Below are 18,469 nucleotides of genomic sequence, written 5' to 3' on the forward strand. Positions count from 1 at the left end.
TCCTTGAATTAAAAGAAGGTCTTGACTCAACGAAATGGCAATGGGAGGAGACAGTCTTCAATGTTTGATGGATGGTCAGAGTTGCTGTGCTGACCTCAACATCGCAAGTCAAGTCAATCCCCTCACGCTCTCTCCCACTCTCTACTGCTTCTGTTTTATTCCGTTCCCTGTCTGTGCCCACACTTATCCCCGCACTTCTCTCTCTTGAGCACTCTTGTCCACCTTTTATGTTCCACTCTGCTTTTTTCCTCTTTCATCTGTCACCATTAAGTGTCCCTCGCATCTGCAGTGCCTGCCATGATTTCTCCCACCTATATCTGCTGCCAATCCGCTTTAATCCTCTGCCCATACTGCGGTTAAAGAGCCCACAAAAGGACGTTTCCCTATTGTGAGGAATATTTCCAGTTTGTGACAGTCATGACTCTACTCTTTACTTGCTGTCTCTGTTTCGTTTCAACTGTTACTACTGCTCTACCGCGTGTATTCCCCTTCACATGACTGGAGCGTGCTCTGCAGCGGCGAGAGGTGAAAGCAGGAAGTGTGTTTATGTCTGGTTGGGAAAGTGAAAGTGGAGCAGCCAGCCGGGCCAATGGGGACGCAAGATTGCAGCTTATTGTGGGACGGGATAATTGCTCCATACGATTTACTGGGGGAAGGAATCTGAATTTATCTGAAGGCATCCGGCTGCAGTCAAACTTGAAAGGAAATGGTACATAAGCACCCTATTACTATGTGTACTAGTCTGACGTAGGAATATAGATGACCTCATCAATAGAGAAAAACAGCTTCCTCTATCGGTACTATTAAGCATGTGGAGAGAAAGCATGTTTTAACTGATTGGAATTGTGGGGCAGAGTATATTGCCTGTGCGCTAGCTGCTGTATTTATTGCCTGCAGCTGCCTTCTAGTTCAGTCCTGTCCAGAGTTAAGACCTCTCTGCACACATCAAGCCCGGCTCAAGACTGAATGAATGCTCTTAAATACCCCAAATTCTCTCCCTCTCCTTTTTCTCACCTCACACCTCCCTTTTGATTCTCTTTCTCCAGACATTTCCTTACTTTCTCCTTCCTTTCTCCCGTTTGCAACCCCCCCCCCCCCCCCCCCACTCAATCACAAACCATCTGCAACTCTCTCTCTCTCTCTCTCTCTCTCCCTCTTTCTCTCTCTCTCTCCCCCTCTCTCTCTCCCCCTCTCTCTCTCCGATTAAGGAAATGCATCCGAGTTGATTAGTAGATATAAGGTTGGGGCTGGACAGAGTTGAGGGTAAGGCTGGAGGGTCGTGGTGAAGTGTAAATCTCTCTGCAGACTTTTACATCCCTCTCTTAATGCTCCCATGGTATTGTAAAACGGCCGTAAAGCTGGTTACGTTGCACTCCCCCCTGTAATTCTGTTCTGGGTCCTGATTTGGCATCTGAGTACAGGAACAGGTCTGAATCAGGAGCTCCATTTCACGTATTAATAATTCAGAGTCTTTATGATCTTCATTATGGTGAATGGCTATTTCAGAATCAGTGATTATCTCCAGGCCCTGTAGTAATAACACTGCGGAGCCTATTGATTCCTGGGAATGGCCTTCCTTCCCACCATCGCAGACCCCCAGCCTGCCCACTGCAACCGGCCAGTGTGTTATTTGCTGATGGAGGCAGGAAGGCAGCATATGAGACTGTGGTCTAGCCGCGGGGCTGCATATGGTGGATGTGTGACAAAAAATGTAGTATGTACCATTTCTCATACAGATGCATCCTGAAGAAATGGAAAAATGTCACCACATGTAGGATCAAGTACCACGCTGGTTTGCTTGTCTGTTGTTGTGTGTAATTCACTGCAGCGCTTCGCCTCTCTCAGGCCCCGATAATATCTAAGGTCATTTGGAAAGGGCTTGAAAACACAGTAAACATTTATTGCATGTGGTAGTGAACAGTCTTTGGTGAACGAAGGAGCAATTGTTGTGTGGAAGAGTTATTGTTGGTTTAAAAAAGCAGTAATGAAAGTGCCTTTCAATCACATAAAATCCAGCCAGTTGTATGCATTTTCTCTTTATTGGCCCTTTTTTATTTACTACTGTCAGTATTGTAAAGTTTTGATTTCACCAGATGGGAAATCACAACAGCACAATGATTTAATAGGCCTGTGAAACAGAGGGCCCACTTCCATAATGTGTTTGAACTCTTGGGAAAGCTCTTGGCGCTCTTTGATGTTTCGGGCTTCTGTTTCGTCATCACATTCTGTATGAGTTAATTACAGGTTCCATGCTGCGCTATGAAGCAGGATCACTGGAACACACAGTTCTGAATCTGGAATGAATAGGACCATGTGGCTTATGATAAGTTGCATTAACTCTCTCTCTATAGGAAAGTAACGGGGGAGAATGTGAGGCTTTTTGTGCCATGTCCCTTTCACTTCAGTCTGTTCTGCTGTTTATCCCTTTTGGCCAGGAGAGAAATGGGGAGAATGTGAATGTGTGTTTGCATGTGTGGCTGCGCCGTGTGTGCTTTCATTGTTTTGCATTCAGGCAGACTCACCACACGTAAACAGTTTTGATGGATCACAACACAACAGAATACCGGTTGGCCAACATTCAGCTGTGAGGGTACTGGCTATGTTTCATATATTTTGATTCTCAGTGCTATTTAAAGACTGCCTCCCCTGTAAATAGCTCCTGTATAAAACTGTAATGCTGCTCATCTGATATTCAGTTAAATTCCAGCAACTGCAAAATGCATCTTTACAGATACTGGAACAACTATTAATCTTCTTTTTCTTTTTGCCAATCACTATTTTATCAGTGAGCAACGTTTGTATCTGTACAATAATTCAAAGTGTTTTGCTCAACATGGCTAAAAATGCGAAACACACAAGAAGACATAGGACTGAGTGGTGCTTTGGCCCTCTGTCACTCTGCTTCAGGGTTAAGAGTCATTGAGAGGTGAGCATCAACGTGAATAAACATTGGCTGTGTAAAGTAAAAATAAATATACTCAGTGTATCGTATCTACGTTGAAGAGCTACTTTAAGTTTTGATGTGACATTGTTCAAGGTCTGCCAGTGCAGCCACTTGTGAAGACCTTACCCAGCTATTTGTTTATTTTAGATAATTTTCTTTTCAGTATGTGGCTGTGTTGACCTTTTTCACAGTGTAACTGAGAGGCAAGAAGTGTGAGTCAGTGTAGAAGCATGAGATTACCTTGACTGGGTAATTTGTCATAATAAGCAAGATGGTCCCTGACACACCATAAACATTACACTGAGCACACTTCCTAGCGGGTCTAGCAGCTGCAACCTTAAGACCCTAAATCACAGCCGAGTATCAGCTAGCAAGCCCTCGCAGTTATTGGCCATGACATTATCTATGATGTGGTCATGGATAGCAGCCCCGCTAAAGACATGGCACACGCATGTCCACTCCTGAAATATGACTTTCTTTTCTTTTTTTTTCAGCAGATGGAATAAGAAAAGCTTTTGAAATCTGCCATCTGTATGCATGAAAAAGCAGCTTGATCATAGGAAAAAAGAACTTTATTTTTAGTGCTTTTCTTCAGAAAGACAGGACTTTACCTTTTTTAAGCAAGGCGAGCCAAGCGCAAAATAGTAGATGCATCCCTTCAGCAATAATGAAAAGATACCCAGATGTCTGGTGACAGTGCGCAGGTGTTATATTCTAAGACAAGATCATGTGTGACATCAATCTGATCTTCGAAAGGCTTCAGGTGATACTCGCACACCCCATGCACCACAAGCCCTATGAAAACATATTGTAACAGGTCATCCCTTTTTTTCCCCCACTGTATTACCAATCCCTACGTTTCCTGGTGAATTTGATATAGTGGGAGATTAGTGATATTGTGCGACTCACACACAGCTTATCGTTTCATCAGTTCGATGCCACAGTAATGTCAGGCAAAAAGGGCCTCCGAGCGCTTCAGATATATCTCCCGGTCTGATAGCAGGCATTTGCAATTCCATAGCTCAGTATCGCAGCTCAGATGGAGCGGAGGGAGGGATGAGGTGAGGAGCATCGAGTAGCACACTTCTCCCCAGGAAATAAGACTGGAGAGCATGATAGCTTGTTCACAGCTGCTTTGAAGGCTTTACTGCTCGAGAAGTGGGATTTGTCTGTGTATGTGTGATGAGATATTAGCGAGATGCTGCTGCTGAGTGTATGATGTATTTGTCTGGGGGGTGAATGCCCTAGCGAGTGAGCGGCAGAAAGTGCAGCTTATAACGGAGGGATTAGATTGCATGTGTGGAAGATCTTCTTTTTCATTATAAACCATAATAAACACAAGTGAGACATGAAGAGGCGTCAGTACCTGGACTTGTAGCTTTTCAAACCATGTCCATGTATATGTGATTATGCATATTGATGGAATATTTAATTGCCCTATTGGCCTTATGCTTGAGTTTCACTGCGATGTACTGGGAATTCCTAATTCTTCTACCTGTCTATTCGATGTCAAGAACCGAATATCAGTATAACCAACTTCAACTTCTCCAGCAGCAGCAGCAGCAGCGGCCTGCGGGGTCGTGGAATAGCTTTGACTGTACTTCACAGTTAGGGGCAGAGAGACAGTTCTTTGTCTGGCCCGGCATGAGAAGCCTGCCTCTCTTCTGTCTCTGATGCCCTTAGGCTGGAAGCCAAGTCAATGGCAGAAGGAGCCTTTACTCAGCACTATGCCCTCTGCCAGAGAGTACAGTACAGAGAAGCTTGGCTGTGTTGTTATGAGCAAAAACAGCAGGAAAAAAAATCAAACCTGCACCTCCCACTTCCTGAATAGAGTGGAGAGGTCACTATCCCAGGGGACTTTCATTTTTCCTGCTGTTGACACTAATTGGAGTGGTTAGAAAAATGTTTTTGTGGAACAATAGGCGTATTTATTTATTTTTAGCCAGAGCAGGTTGTTGAATACAGGACATGATGTGTCTTAACAACGCTGAAGTGACTGACCGTAGGTGACGCAGGTCAATTGTTAGCCTTGTTGATTTTACCCTTTATGTTGTATTGACAAAGCACATATTGAGCACCTATTCATTTGCACCTTTGAGAATTTTAGCTGCCTAGTTGAGTTATTAGCATTGTCTTATAAACAATCGTTTAGCTCTTTTCCTGGAATTTAGTGCAGGCTAGTGTCAATGTAACAATTCCATCTTCATTTTTTTTGTTAGCCTAAAAGCTAAATTGTTGAATCTGCATGTGTTTGTCTGACTATTGTTATCTGTATTTGGCAAATTAAGCATTCCACATGTGCTTTACCTCAATAGGACTGTCACATGTGGCCTAACCTTAACCCTCCTGAGGGAAATGTTTTCCCACTCTTAATAATGGTATTGATCGTTTCAGAGTGCCATCATTAATGTTGAAGAGGTGATGCACTGCCATCTTGTGGTTCTTAACTCTTAGTGCTGTGGCGAATGTTGGTTCTCTCTGTTTCCTCTCTCTCTCTCTCTCTCTCTCTCTCTCTCTCTCTCTCTCTCTCTCTCTCTCTCTCTCTCTCTCTGTGTCATGTTTTAAGTGGGCCCCAAATCCTGTGAGGGGAGACAGGACCCCCACAGTGCAGCTCAGCTGAGGACAACATAATGCTTCCTGCTGGTAGACAGGCACAGACAGATCCATCAGTACTTCCCACATATTGTACAGAGGGACACAAAACAATGCAGTTGGAATATAAGTCTATCGCCAAACCCTTTGTAAGATCTAAGGAATCTAGCCACCCAAGGAAGACGAGAAATAGAGAGAGCGTTGAAGGGAATAAAGTGCTGCATCAGTTTTGAGAAGCTCTGGTCTGTTTTGTGGCCTGCAGCTGTTGTGTTTCCCTGGTATCTAACTTCATATCAGCCAGGGACAACTCACCCGAGACTGACAGACGATTCAGCTAGAAACAGGCCGTGTCATGAAATTTTGAAGTCTATGTAGAATTATAATTGGAATTGTCATTTTCAATTCAGGTTGAGCAAGTCTTGACTCTGTCTCTTGATCTCGTTTCATTTTTTTTTACCTTCTTTGAGATCACAAATTTCTAGCACATAAACTGGGATATTAGCCTTTAGCAAAACAGCTTGAATGCTTCTCAACCAGCTCCAGCTCAGCCCTTCTGATGTTTTTCAGCTGTTTAAGACACAAATGAAGATAGCTCCCCTCCTCCCCCCAGCAGCCCCCCAGCGACTATTGGCATTCTGCTGCCTCTCCAGCTCCACTATCAGACTGATTTCCTGACACTTGGAGATTGTGTGCTCACTAAGAAAGCTCTGCAGTTGGCTTCTCCTTCAAGGGGGCAGGCATGAGGTAATTAGGCTGGAGCTCATCAGTATGCACTTCCTGTGACAGTTAAAGCCAACAGTGCTTCTAGAGTGTGTGTTCCTGTGTGTTTCTTTGTGCGTGCGTGTTTCTGTGTTTTGTGTGTGTGTGTGTGTGTGTGTGTGTGTGTGCGTGTGTGTGTGTGTGTGTGGCTGGGCTGGCAAGCCTTCTGCACACTACCCTGCACAGAATCCTGCTCCTATGGGCTAATGACCAGCATCATACAGCAGGGCCAGCTGGATTAAGAGGGGCCATATGGTGACAGAGGAGAGTGTTGGGAGGTTGGCACAAGAAGGCCAGGGTGTGCAGTTGGACATGTGAAAGGCCACAACAACATGCACTGATGTGTGCATGGCACAAAACCAAATTACATCTTAAAAGTTCATTATATTTTAGTGCTCTTGTTTTTGTGTGTTCTTCTCTTTGTTCTATATGCGTGCGTGTGTGTGTGTGTGTGTGTGTGTGTGTGTGTCTGTGGGCGCAGATGCATGCAAGGTATCAAGGCCTGCGTTTGTGTGTTGGAAACCGTATTGCCGAAGCCGTGAATGTGAGGATATATGTCAATTTGACAGAGCGTCTTGCTCACCGCTCTGCTCCTCAGTCTTTGCGTGTGCCCTGACTACTAACACTCTGCCGTGGGCTTGCTGAAACACTCTCAGTGGGGAACGAAATGGATCTCACCCTGGCCCCACTCAGAGCCCCCCCCCCCCCCCACTCCCCACTCCCCACTCCCCACTCCCCACTCCCCACTCCCCACTCCCACACTGCTGGGGAGAACAGTGCTGCTTAGAAGGAGCATACAAATACTGGTCTACTCTAAGCATTTACCAAGTTATCAACCTAGTTGTTCAACTGCAGCTTTGGTAGTAAGTGTGCTTGGTCTTCACTGGAACACAGAAAGAACCAGATGATGATGGAGCTGATCAGCTGAGTTTCCCACCTGTCTCTGTGCTCTAGGTGGATGATATTAAAGTCCTATGCAGGATCGATGAGTTTAAAATTATGCTACAGGGTTTCCACTATACAAGCACACACAGGCGCCAGCACACACACATCGGCATAAACACATACGAGTGCGCGCACAAAGACACGCACATGTCAGAGCTTGAGGGAACAGCACACGATTGCAATCAGATGACGCACGTAATACAGTCCACCACTGCACCAGTTCATTACACACAAGACAAAAGTCTCACAGTCCTAGTCACCTTGGCTTTAACTTTCACTATGTTGACAGTGCTTTGTGCCATAGAGTCTGCCCAGGATGAAACGCATCCTCCCCTGGAGATTGTGAGCCGTCAGCCCAGGGTTTCTGTCTGGTGGGAGGGGGGTGGGGGGGTGGAGGCAGTCCAGGTTGTGCTGCTCACAGCCTCTGATGGGCTCCCTCAGCTCTGGATGTATACAGGCCTGATGAGAGCCGATCTCCATAGACACTTGCCTGCCTACCTTCCTGCCTGGGATGCCGTTACCAGGTGATGGATGTCAACAACAGTAACATCCATTTCCTTATAGAGGCTCTTCAGCTCTCCAGTGGAATCTGCCGGCAGGACAAGCTGAGATGACGAGCTGCAGTGCACACCGTTTACACTTTGTGTTCACTTTGATGTCTCTGATTCGCCGTGATTTGCCACCTGCAGATGAACACTTCCTTTCCCCCAGAATCAAGGTGGAATCTTTATTGATGTTGCTTTATTTCTGTTTAATATTTCACACTTCTTATATGGTTTCTACATCAGTCCTACATGATGCAATGGCTGTGCAAGCCACATAGTTTTTATTTAACACCCTCGCAGTGTGTAAACTGTTGTGTAGAACAAGACTTGTCCATTTTGTAAAAGACTCCTTTCCCGACACTCATTTTACCAAAGTACCTGTCTTCCCACTCATTATGGAGTTTTAATTTGCTTCCGTTATCTCGCCCTCTCCTATTTCTGTGTGGGTTTTTCTCCAGACATGGTTAACCAGAGCCACGCAGCGTCTGTCCACTCTCCATCCTCCTTATTAAGAGCCTTTACCTGATGAGCTACTTGCACAGTCCCTCATTAGACTGGAAAGCCTCATCCGTTTTGAAAGGCACTACAGAGAAAGGCATTGATTCCACAAGAGAGAAAGATGGAGGGGTGGGGTGTGGGGTGTACGCGAGAAGGAGAGAAATGGGGATGGAGAGGGAGAGAAAGAGAGAAAGGAAGAGAGAGGAGAGAAAGAGAGAGAGAGAGAGAAATGGCATGATAATGAGCCCTACCTCTGACACATCCTCCTGTTTCTATGGAGACCAAGGAGCCAATCATGTGGCCTTGCTGAGGACTGTACTATTGAGAGCAGATAAGAGGGTGGAGAGAGGCGTATACTGATTCTTCTCTGTGTTTATGAGAAAGAGTAAAATCTCCCAGCTGCCCTCCTGCAGGTTGTGTCCTCTGCTTTAGTCGGCGGAGCGGCCAGCCTCCTGTGGCTCTGGCAGCGACACAGAACCACCCATCACTCAGCAGGCTTTAAACAGAGGCGTCTCATCAGTGGTAAACAGGCAGCCCCTCCAGCTCCTGGGCTCTACGACACACACCCCCGCCTGCCTGCTTGGGCGCTCCTTGTTACATCACGCGCACTGCTCTCTCTGGCTGCCTGTGTTTGTGACCGGGAGGGAGAGGGAGAGTGAATGTGAGTGAGCCCGTGTGCGCACGCCGTCCCACCGTCGAGTCCCATTGACCAGCATACAGGATGGACAAACCAAGCGTGTGGCGCGCCGTGGTGAGCAGCACGGACCCCCGGCGAACACGAGACCCCGGGTCCCACTCCAATAGACCGGGCTCCGCCATGGGTTACCGGCTCTACGACATGTGAGTAGCGGGTTCGGCGTGAATGCTGCTGGGCTGGCAGATGGGCTCGCCCGCCTGGGCGGCACTGGTGTAGCTCTCATTGATGGAGATGGAAATCGGGTGGGTGTAGGTTGATAACGCAGTCTCTGCCTCTCCAGTGGGTTTGCTGAGTCACCTATGGCACCCAGACCTTGCTCTGTCCTCTCATGTTCTCTGACTCTGCCCCTGCTCTTAGTAAACAACCTCTCTCTCCTGTGGGAGGCTGGCTGGGTGGAAGAGGCATTTGTTTGTGTGAATGTGTTTATGCTCAAATTTCACCAGGCAGAATTAATACCACGTGCTTTGTGACAAATTGATGAAATATAGAATATTGTTTTGTATTCGAGAGCCTCCCGTTATGACTGATATCACAGCAGAGTCATGTGAGTTGTGTTTTTAGAGCCTGTGATGGCTGGGGAAAATGAGTCATTTCTGGATGATGTGACAGCTCCCATTGGGCACATGAGTTCCTCCCCACTGTGTTGTGTGAGTGTGTGCGTGTGTGATTAGTATAATGCATGTGTGTGGTATTTGTAAAGTGTGTGTGTGTGTGTGTGTGTGTGTGTGTGTATGTGTGTGTGGAAAATGCGGCTGGTTCTGGGCTGTTATTTTTGGGATGGCGTTGTTTGAGTCCTACAGTTTCTGTTTGGAATGCTTGCATCTCTACTTCAGTGCCTTTTTAGAAAACCATGTGTCATTTCTTTTGGGATAAAAGCAGACCAAAGTTAGATCAATATAAATTATTTGTTGTTGTTTTTTTACTGTCTTGGGATTGTGTTTCGGTTTCTATTTTTGTTTTGGTGTCAGTGTGTGCACCAAAATTTGCGATCGTATGCAGACTGTGCAGAGATTACATGACAAAGGTGTCCTTATCACATGAGGAGACCATACAATGGATCAAAAGCAGATTCTGTGTGCACTATCTATGCTTAGTTCACATCACCTATTTAGCTGAATAAGCACTCTGCTGTTCAGAGGCTTATTCCTCCATAGAGATGAATTTAACTTTATTTTGCTTTTTGTTTTAGTGTGTAGTGTGCACCAAGGTTGATCCCGTGGTCCCTTTGAATCAGAGGGTGTGAAACCATATACGTGAACACTTACATTTTCCAGACATGTGCTTACCAGCCGATGCATAACATTAGCCTGTCATGTCATGATCTAATACCATATAGGGGGATCAGTCAGCTTAATGATTATGCTGAGACCTTCACAGGCCTCTGCTGAGTCCTTCACAGGCAATCTGCTCCTGCCACTCACTGGTCTAAAGGCCCTACCTCTGTGTCCATGTGTGCTACATAGATTAAATGTATCAAATGCATTCCTCAGATTCTCAAGTTCCTTTCGTGTAAAAGCCATAAATATATTAGCACCGAATCCGCTTTTCCCGCTGTTGTTGCATAATAAGCAGTGGAGCATCTCCATCTGTCTGTGGTTGTCACGGTTTGCCCATGCCCCACACATTTGATAACATTCCCCTGCCTTCCCTGTTTCCTTGCAGCCTTAGTCCAAGCAGCAGAACCACTTTGACCAGATAGACAGTCACATGACCAGGCCGAGGGTCAGAGTTCAGGGCGGAAGAGGAAGTGCGGCGCGAATCGATCTTTGTGAAATGCACACTGTTGTTGTTTAGGGACGCAGGACATGCACAGCAGATTGACACTAATGTGTTGGCTTGACTGCCTCTCAAGAAGACCGAGGCTTGGAGCGTCTGGCCAATACACTTTTAATGAGGAGCTGGAGCAGGATGAGTCTGTTCTGTTGTAAATGTCATTTCATCATTGCTGGCAGGCCACAGTCCCTCTGGAATTCTAATGCAGCACCCATAACACTGGAAGGCGAGGAGCAGGCTGTCCGAGGCTTAGCCAAGTGGTTCATCGGCAATAGAGGATCCTACACTTTACTACTTTGCCCTGAAGTGGAATACAGAGGTAGCCTTGGGTTGAATACTAATAATACTTGATATGTGTGATAGGTGTGTTTCAGTACAGTGGAACAAAGTTGTATGTCATTTGTTGCCTTGAAAGTGCACACTCTGCATGCAAGGCAAGCGAAAGCAAGTGCACCTCATGTATTTCAAAAAAATGATCAACTCTGGTCTGTCTGTGATTTGTTAGACCATTTGACAGGGCATTTTGGTAATTGGTTGTCATACAGCTTACTGGTGCAGAGGAATGTACAGCCGAACTACACACCAGGGAGAAATATGTCCACATACCAGAAAAACAAAATACTGACATTTGGTGCAGAATCAGCAGTTTTAACCGTTCTATATTTTGTTACAAATCATTGCACTGTAATGGTACTGTAGACATTAGCTGAATCCACAGCCCCTGAGTTGTCTGAGGGGTTTTGACTGTGTGTTTCTCCTTGTGTCATAGGTCTGTAGATACTTTGCACCAGTATTGCTGCCCAGCCCCGTTGTTCAGTACCCAGCTAGCAGTGCCTGCTCCTCTGTCAGAGTGCAGGTAAGAGGTGCCTGGTCTACCCATTCACCTGCGCACAGCTAGACTCACTGACAGAAAATAGAGCTTTTCTGTCACAGCTGCTAACCTGGCTAGTGCACGGAAAGGTACAATAGCGCTCTAATCACAATCCCATTGCTATAATTCCAGATCATGAAAGATATGTATGGGACTTGAAATGTGCATGTCTTTCAACTAAATGCTTGTTAATCTCCCTGTCTATGCCATTACCATCCAGGAGGTTTGATCTCTCTGCATGGATAATTTGCTGGGATCCATAATTGCTCTCCTGTAACAGACTGAGTATAAAACACTGAATGGACAATGTGGCTCATAAACATTCATGGATTTTACCCTTCATTGAGGTAATGTCATGCATCCTCAGAAGGCATTCGTGCTGTAAAGCTATTGAAGCAGGGATGCCCGTTTTCCATTATTGGCTGATACATTCTTATTGCGATGCCCCTGTTCAAGTGATGCCAATGCTGATGAAAAAGAGAGTGCGTCACTAAAGCTATAAGGCTCTGACAGCACATTCCTCCACTTGCAGCCTGAGCCTATGACAGCGGAGTGTGCTGGGTCTGCAGACTGAGAGAGTGCACCGAGAAAACTGCCAGCATAGCTCTGAATAGGCCGATAGATAGGAACTGTAGGATGCATGCTGCTATTGCATAAGACAGCAACTGCATACTGTACATTGCGCTGCCAGCTCACAGGCTGGCACAGAACATGCTGTCGCTTCACATATCATCAGTGGATGGGGGCATGCTGCTACAGAACTGCAAGTGAGTCAGAAGCAGGAATACATGCTGTATGGATGTAGGCCTGTCATCACAATAACCTGTCACTCTCTCTCTGCCGATAGCTACAGTCCACTGTCCACTGCCAGAAATAACTACAGTCATTCAGTAAAGTGGGCATGATTACAGAAAGTGAAGCGATATTATTATTAGTTCAGTCATTATGCCAAGGGCCATGCAGCAGTTATTGATCAACATTTTGATCCCCTCTTTGACAGAAAGCAGGACATGCACACCCCAAGGTTTCCTCTGCCATTTTTCACTTGTCCGACAGAACAGAACAGAATCGAACAGAATGGAACAGAACAGAATAGAATGGAACAGAACAGAACGGAACAGAACAGAATGGAACAGAACAGAATAGAATGGAACAGAACAGAATAGAATGGAACAGAACAGAACAGAATGGAACAGAATGGAACAGAATAGAACGGAACAGAACAGAACAGAACAGAATGGAACAGAACAGAATGGAACAGAACAGAATAGAATGGAACAGAACAGAACAGAACAGAACAGAACGGAACAGAACAGAATAGAATGGAACAGAACAGAACAGAACAGAACAGAATGGAACAGAACAGAACGGGACAGAACAGAATGGAACAGAACAGAATAGAATGGAACAGAACAGAATAGAATGGAACAGAACAGAATAGAATGGAACAGAGCAAATCGGAATCAAACAGAGCAAAGTGGAACAGAGCAGAATGGAGCAGAACAGGGCCAAGACAGTGCTGACTAAGGTATTTGGACAGCACAGATGCAAGAGAACTCCAATGTCAGATTAGCCAGGTAGCCTAGCTAAATGTTTTGGTCCTCACCGATGCTAGCATATTAGCTTTTGCCAGAGCAGCACAAACTTGGCTCAAGCTGAGCTCAGCTGGCACAAAGGCTGGCATTTGCCCACTAAAACTTCAGCAGCTGGACATTTACAGGCTGGCACTGGGCTTAGAGGGGCTGGGGCTGCAGTGTACGAGGTTGCAGCTGGAACTGTGTGAACCATGTGTAAGGATTATCAGGAGCACTGGGAGCTGTCGTGCTCTCGGGGGCACATCTCAGTGAGTTGTAGCTTCCTCTGGGGAGCGGCTACTGTTTATGCATCCTCGGCTTGAAACAGCCCATAATAAGCCATTGGCAACAGCAGCGTGAGGAACTAGGAGACAGAGCGCAGAGGGGAGTTGGGTGCCACAGAAAAGGAGCGCGTCTCCAGAACATTTTGTTCCTCTGGCAAAAATAAAAGCAGTTATGAGGATATATGTTTATCAGCAAAGCTGCTACATACTGATAGCCATGGCAAGACATCGCTGAGCATGTATCTGTGTATGGGTTTAAGTGTTTTACTTATATCCATGACGTTCTGTTGACTCATAAGTGAAACGACCACTTGGCTGTCCCCAAAGAGTGCATACTGACTCACTCATGCTTGTATATTCTTTCTGTACATTTGTTTCGCTTTCATGACTCTGGAATTTCTGTGCGTGCTGTATGTGCTTATTTCAAGACACGCTAATCCTATCAGGGATTTAAAATGATGAAAAAAAAGTGGCGTGTTAACATTGTCTCAGCTGCACGCCTGTACACACAAAGCAACAGTAACACATTCCACGAAAAATCGGAATAAATTGTAATGTGAAAGATGTTTCTCTTTCACAGTAGTCTTAGAAATGCTGTAGTTTTGACAAACATAGCCTGCTGTGTTGGACATGTGTGCTGTGCTGGTGGTCCTGCGTCTAAGTGTACCCTCTTTGACAGGGAAGACAGTGTTCTCCATCAGTTCTGTTGCCCGGCCTCAGGATACGAAAGGCCTTCAAGATAGCTGGCAGAGACAGAAGACTATGGGATTCACCTCCACCCAGCCGCAGAGGATTTTTTCTTCCTTCTTTTGTTCTCTCTTTCTTGGTCTCTCTGTTTGTGTGTCTGTCTGCCTGCATTCTGCTTTAATACAAAGCCGAAGCTGGAGGAGTGAGTCTGCTCTCCTTATGGATCTCTCCCCTCCTCTTCTCTCTCTGCTCTGTCCCCCACCCTCCTTTTCCTTGTTCTATGCCTCCTTTTCCTCCACCTATCTTCTGCATGGCTGCTTTCAGGCTGGGGGCTAAACAGCTGTACTGTACAATCTGTGTGATGCGAGAGCTTGTGCCCATACAAACTGTGGTGTAACCTTCATGTAAGATAATCTCCCCACAGCTCCCCTGTAATATATGATATTAAATGATATTATCTGCCCTTTACTGTAAACTAACATGCTAGTGAGATACTCTTCGGCTTCTGTGCGTCCTCCTTTGCTAGAATTGGTATCGTCCTGCTGTCTGTGTCCTTGTGATTTTCCTTACACAAAGCCTCTATTTTCTTCTTCAAATCCGGATAAAATAGAATAGGAAGTGTAATTGTCTGACACACCAGTGAGGCAAATATGCAAAGATTCAAGGATTGACATGATAAAGCAATATTGTAAATCATTCTAGGGTTCATTTTGAACTGCAGGTTCTATTCAGCAATACTAAACAATGTTGAATTATCTAAAAATGCATGTTTTTTGTCAAGAGTTAAGTTATCCAAGATAGATATGTCTGCTGTTTATGTATGCCTCTAAATGGAATTCTTCCCTGATGCAGGTATAACTAAGAAATAAATCAGATTTTCTATGATGTTTTGTGTTGCTGTTCTGTGAATGAATCAGCATGCTGGTCAGATTCCCTCTTCCTCCGATCACATCAGCCAATCCGCTCTCAAGCACTGAAAGCATGGGAACTACTCCAATCTGCCACCAGGGGGTGAACTATTCTAAGACATCTTCTCAGACGGGCTGTCATTCACACCGACTGTCATTCGTGTCCTGATTCTCTTGTATAGTTAATGAAATCCTGTTTATATGAATGTCGGGGATTATCGGGGATTTTTAAGACAAATGTACTCTTACTTGTTTCTTTTGACCTAGAGCTCGCCTTCTCTCTCTGATCTATGATGGTTATTACGCCTTATGCCATCTCCATCACCATCGCTCTTCTTTCCTGTCACTCTCGTCTTCCTTTCCATCGCTCCACAATCTTCCACCCAGCCCTTCCCCACCTTCTCATCCCTCCATTGTTTCTCCTGTGGATCACTGGACCTCCTCTCCTCCACTCTTTAGCCAGCTCCCCTCCCCCACCCCCTTGCTTCACCCCTCCTCACATACTGTGGACCGGAGGATTTTGTGCAGCGGGCCATTCTCTGTGTTTATTGACTTCGCATCTCCCCCTTTAGAGCAGGCCATGATGAAATCCTTGCAGCAGCTTATCAGTGATTGACTGTGTTAGTCGCAGAGAGAGGTGGGTCCCCCTCGTTGTAATGCTCAATATCAGCCCATATCTGTGCACTCTGATGCACCGGGAGGACCAGGGAGACAATGAGAGCTTGTCAGTACACTCACCGCATAAGCTCATTTATTCAGATTGATGGCTTAACCGATATGATTGTCTGTCCTTTAGAGGCTTTCGATCTGTAAAACACTGTACATTCATATTGATCCGCCTACAGCACAACAGGGATGTTAGTCAAAGGAAATGTCCCAGTCATATTTCCATATGCCTGCCATGCTTTACAGAGACATAGATACAAACACAAAGCACGGTTGTTAACATTATGTCACCCATTGGACAATTGACCTTCACTTTGACCTTTGCTGAAATGCAATGGGATTTTTATTTTTATTTTTTTTATTTTATTGTATTATTTTATTTTATTGGATTGATTTTGTACTCACAGAAGGGGGAACCTCATCAAGAGTGATAGTGAGTGATGTGTCACTGGATACACCCCACCTGCTGTCTGAGGCATGCATTGTGTTAAATGAACAGAGTGATCATTTAGCAAACAGTTTTCAGCATACAGGTAGCAGTTCACAATGTATTCCATGTTGCACAGTCTATCCATCCTCATTAGGTAATATCCTGGGGTGTTTGTATGTGTGCATTTGCTCTGCTCTTTATCCTATAAAAACAAATAATGACCAGTTATGTGTGTTTGAATCAGAGCCATCTGTGTTTTATGCCAGTTAATACTGTAATAATTGCTCTTCCTTCCCCTTCACAGACTGCAGTATATTGTGCTCACAGAAACAGTGGGGCTTCCACCCACACTCACCACTGTAGGCAAGTTCACATCAATTACATAGAGGGAATTAAAAGGAGTCTCCATCTGGCATGACCCACATGAGTAAATCACCACAATGAACAATGAGCTTTATGTACATTTGGAAACAATGAGAAAAATAGTTTTGAGCACAAAGCAGTGGGTGACCTTTGTACCGTGGCATTAATTGTCGAGGTTTTTGGATTTCACTCCAGCATTAGCCTCTCTTCTACTCCATCTCTGAATATAACCCGCTAATCTGCTCTAAACATGTTTTTACTTTTCGACAGACATTTTCTAACTTCTCACAAATTCTGAATCCCGTAGTTAAACAGGAAGACAGAGGCACACCTGTTGAGTACCGAGAGTGTAAAATGTTAACTCAGTGGAAGCTATTTTTCATCAAGACAAATTGAGATGAATAGCATAGGCAAAGGCTCTGTCAGTGTGTGGTCATTTCCGTGAGATGTGTGTAAATCAGGCTGCCTGAATTGTGTCAGAAGTCTGATGAATGGTATGTAGATTAATTAATTCCTCACTGTCTCTGCTTTTCACAGAGGCTCTCAATATAGCCTGTGTGTCTTTGTGTGGGGCTCGGGCCTTTCTATATCTCGGCTATAGAAGCAGAGGAAGCCCATATTGTGCCAGGAGGTGTGTGAAAGGGGTCATGTGGAGATCACTTGTCAGAAGACACAGATCTAACTATCCCAATTAGTGTGTTCATGTGTGACTTGTGCATTTGCGTGTTTGCGTTTGCATATTTGTGCCTACTTGTCTGTGTGAATATGTAAGGTTTTTTTTCCAGTGTTTGTGTGTTTGGACACTGATGGTGGCTGAATATTGATGAGAGGCCCTTCCACACCCCTTTCCCATGACTGCTGGGACTGGGTGGCACTGCAGTCTGGCACTGCATCTCAGACAGAGACAGAGAACAGCACTGTGCTTGTGCTCAAGTGCAAACCCCCCTCAGCGGGAAAGGAGAGAGCAATGTGTGCACTATCTAAGTCTTATGGCTACATGTGCACTGCAGCACATCTGAACACGCTGGTAATAATGATATGCGTCTGTTTGATCCAGGTTTTACACCCTGGTCTTCTCATGAATATAAATTAAATTTCACCTCCCCTCTCTACATACTTCTGCCAGCGCACCATTCATATCTCAGAGTTTCAATTACTTTATGAATCACTCTATGATTGACCAGAACCAGGCATATGCTCATGCTATCCATGTGCTATTGTGTTCTCTGTAATGCCTCCTTGACCTTGACTGTCTATGAGTCAAATAGGCAGCGTTTCCTTTCTAACCAAGAGGATTTTGCGAGACATTTACAAAACACTAGAACGCTTGAAGCTGCTATTTATTCTGAACACAGCATGTGTATAAACTCATGTGGTCATACAACATTGCAGTGGCCCCTCCCCACTGAAAAGCTGACCAATCACAGGCTTCTCTGCAAGGCTTCCATTTGAAGCTTCAGTAGTACCGTAGTGTTGCCCAGCAACCAGAATCGGCACATTTCTGGGAGGTCCTGTGTGGATGGCAGCGGCTGTAAGAGGGAGAGAGGCAGAGGGAGAGAGAGGGAGAGAATCATGAGAAGGGGACAGAGATAGGAGGAGAGAAGGTTCAGAATCCCACTGGAGGAAGGAGAGGAGGAGGAGAGGGATGGTGCTGGGCTGAACGAGAGCCACACTGAGAATGAGAGAGAAGACCCAGCCTCTCGCCTCACTGGAAAGTTTGTTCTCGCAGCAGAGGAGGAGACGGAAGAGGAGGCCATCGATGATCCCCTTTGAGACTGTGCCTGTTCAAATAGGGATGAGCGAGTTTTTGGAGGAATCCTCTACGCCTCTGCACTCCTACACATTCCAGTACCTGTGCCTGTTGGAGCAGCGCGGAGCTTCGGCCGTAGCCATGATGTCTCTGAGGATCCCGGGCTGACGCGCTCTGTGGAGG

General features: G+C 45.5%; 1 protein-coding gene across 3 annotated transcripts in view; it reads left to right on the forward strand.

Moving 5' to 3' along the window:
* Positions 1-18,469, forward strand: part of iqsec1a (IQ motif and Sec7 domain ArfGEF 1a) — an 88,419-nt gene that overhangs the window by 26,364 nt on the left and 43,586 nt on the right. The window contains exons 4-5 of one of the 3 annotated variants that reach the window (XM_071924587.1): positions 11,523-11,609; positions 14,162-14,225. The exons of the other annotated variants lie outside the window; for them this stretch is intronic. Of the exons in view, the coding sequence (XP_071780688.1) occupies positions 11,523-11,609; positions 14,162-14,225 (151 nt within the window). Of the gene's footprint in view, positions 1-11,522; positions 11,610-14,161; positions 14,226-18,469 lie in introns of those variants that run through there. 3 annotated transcript variants of the gene reach the window in all.

This window comes from Centroberyx gerrardi, chromosome 14 (assembly GCF_048128805.1).
Source record: "Centroberyx gerrardi isolate f3 chromosome 14, fCenGer3.hap1.cur.20231027, whole genome shotgun sequence".
Classification (NCBI taxonomy): domain Eukaryota; kingdom Metazoa; phylum Chordata; class Actinopteri; order Beryciformes; family Berycidae; genus Centroberyx; species Centroberyx gerrardi.